This window comes from Echinops telfairi, unplaced genomic scaffold (assembly GCF_000313985.2).
Source record: "Echinops telfairi isolate 266 unplaced genomic scaffold, ASM31398v2 ScPeMD7_7469;HRSCAF=8507_1, whole genome shotgun sequence".
Classification (NCBI taxonomy): Eukaryota; Metazoa; Chordata; class Mammalia; order Afrosoricida; family Tenrecidae; genus Echinops; species Echinops telfairi.
The window spans coordinates 51822507-51824536 of record NW_022111373.1 but is presented as its reverse complement, the minus strand read 5'-3'; the positions used below and the strand labels follow the sequence as shown (position 1 = coordinate 51824536).

Here is a 2030-nt window from a genome sequence, read left to right as displayed (position 1 = left end):
CAAATGGAGCCCAGATACATGTATTTTTAACCAGATCCCCAGGTGATTCCAATGATCAGCCAAGTTTGGAGCCTAGACCCTAATGCATGAATACTCAGAACCCAGAGAAAACCCTAAAGGTTTACTCGAACTCAAACGGAAATAGGATATGCACTTCTGTGGCCCCCCAGAAACCAGGGCCTCTGAGGAAGCAGAGCACGTTGGAGGCATGGCTGTGGTCCTCTCGTAGCCAAGGGGACTTAAAGAGCACCTCTTAATACTATGGAGCCACGTGGTGCACAGTGATGGCAAGTTTGGTCCACAGTTGGAAGCAACCAAGGGCTCCAAGGGAGAAAGACTGGGCTTTCTACTCCTGTAAAGAGTAGAAACTCACAGTCTCAGAAACTCACAGGGGCAGTTCTACTCGGCCCTATAGGGTCTCTGGGCATCGGCACTGACTCCATGGCCCCGAGATTTTTCTAGTACTATGAGTGGACATCAACTCAATGAGTGAGTTTTATTTGTTTCTGGACATGTTATCAGCAGAGAAGGAGGTCATGCTTGGGAAAGCGGAGGGGCTGTGACTAAACGGAAGGCCTCGGGAAGACAAATGGACACAGTGGCTGCGACCGTGGCTCAAACCCAAGAACCACTGTGAGGACGGCACGGGGCTGGGTGGTGCTCGGTTCTGTTAGACACAGTGTCGCTATGAGTGAACTGACTCGACAGCGCCTAACACAACAGCAGTCTTCTCTGGTCTTGGAGCCAAGGGCCCTGAGGTTCAAGGAGGCAGTAACTTGACCGTGATCACGCAGCAAGCCACTGGTGAAAGTCAGGCCAGAGCTCAGAGAAACCACCTGCTCACTCTAACAGCTTTAGAAACTCACCGCAATTAAGCCCGGGGCACATTCTGGGCCATCTGATTCAAAAGTCAGATGGGAGGAGTTAGGCAAGAGAAGAATGAGCAAATTAGGTTATGGTTAAAGGAAGCCTGGGGGAAAGACGGAAGGTCAGCGAGGCCCATGCGGCTTTGTGAACACAGAAGGAATCGGCACATGGCTTCTTTGTTAAGAAGCAGAACTGCACAGACCACCACACTTCACTCCCCTAGCCCTGCAAGCTGAAAACTGTCATTTCTCAGCAGCCCTTGAACAAGGACTCCAGAAAGCTCCCAAGGTGACTTCTGATCATTGTGAGCACACAGGTCCTCTAGCCCTGCGCCCTTCTCTGGCTTGTGAGGACTGCAGGCTGAAGCCTGGTCACCCAGCCGCCCTCCCTCCCCCACTGTGCACAGCCCTCTGGGGGCTGGAATGACACGAGTCCTCGCCACGTCCTGGGGAAAAAGCGCAGGCGTCCCCGTTCACAGCCTTAGAAAAGGGAATCTGAAACCTTTCCCCTGTCTTCCCAAATGCAACCCCACTCACGGTTCTTGCTCCGGTGAGCTGCTGGAGATAATCTTGGATCGCGTTGGTGTCGATGGCAGCCGTGATATTGACAAATTCCAAAAGCCCTTGCTTGAAAGGGAATTGGCAGAGAATCGCCTGGGTCTTTCTGCAGTAGGGGCAGGTGGGTTTGATGAACACAGCCACCTTCCCCGGTCGGATTTTGCTGTCCACAAACTGTTGAGCCATGCTGACCAGCGGCTATCTGCTCAGTAGGATTGCTCAGTGTAAGCTGAAGGGCTGAGCCAGCAGGCTCCCCTTTAAAGGAACCTCCTTGAGGGAGGAGTTTTCTTAGTTGCGTGCTTGGTTTTAAAGGGACAGCCCCAAAGTCATTTCGATCTGGAGTGATTCAGTAGATGGATACGCCTGCGAATGCAAGCCTCCTGTTTAATCACCAATAGCCCTGCTCAAGGTGCTGCTGCTGTTATCAGGCCTGCCCTGTGGCAGAGTTTAGCGTTAAACCAGCTTCTGGGAAAGGATAGAGTTTATAGACTGGACTCAGGAGGGTGCTGAGGAAATAGTGACCTTTTAGAGCTAAGAATGTGTGTGTGGTGGAGCGGGGAGGGAGGCGGAAAATGAGGACCTAATGCCAGGGGCTTAAGTGGAGAG

At 52.3% G+C, this 2030-nt stretch overlaps 1 protein-coding gene across 1 annotated transcript in view; it reads right to left on the bottom strand.

Moving 5' to 3' along the window:
- GLRX (glutaredoxin) overlaps positions 1–1625 on the bottom strand; it is a 16038-nt gene extending 14413 nt beyond the window's left edge. Inside the window, exon 1 of the mRNA XM_030888969.2 lies at positions 1380–1625. Coding sequence (XP_030744829.1) covers positions 1380–1610 — 231 coding nt within the window. The 5' untranslated portion in view covers positions 1611–1625. The remainder of the gene's footprint in view (positions 1–1379) is intronic.
- Between the last annotated feature and the right edge of the window lie 405 nt (positions 1626–2030).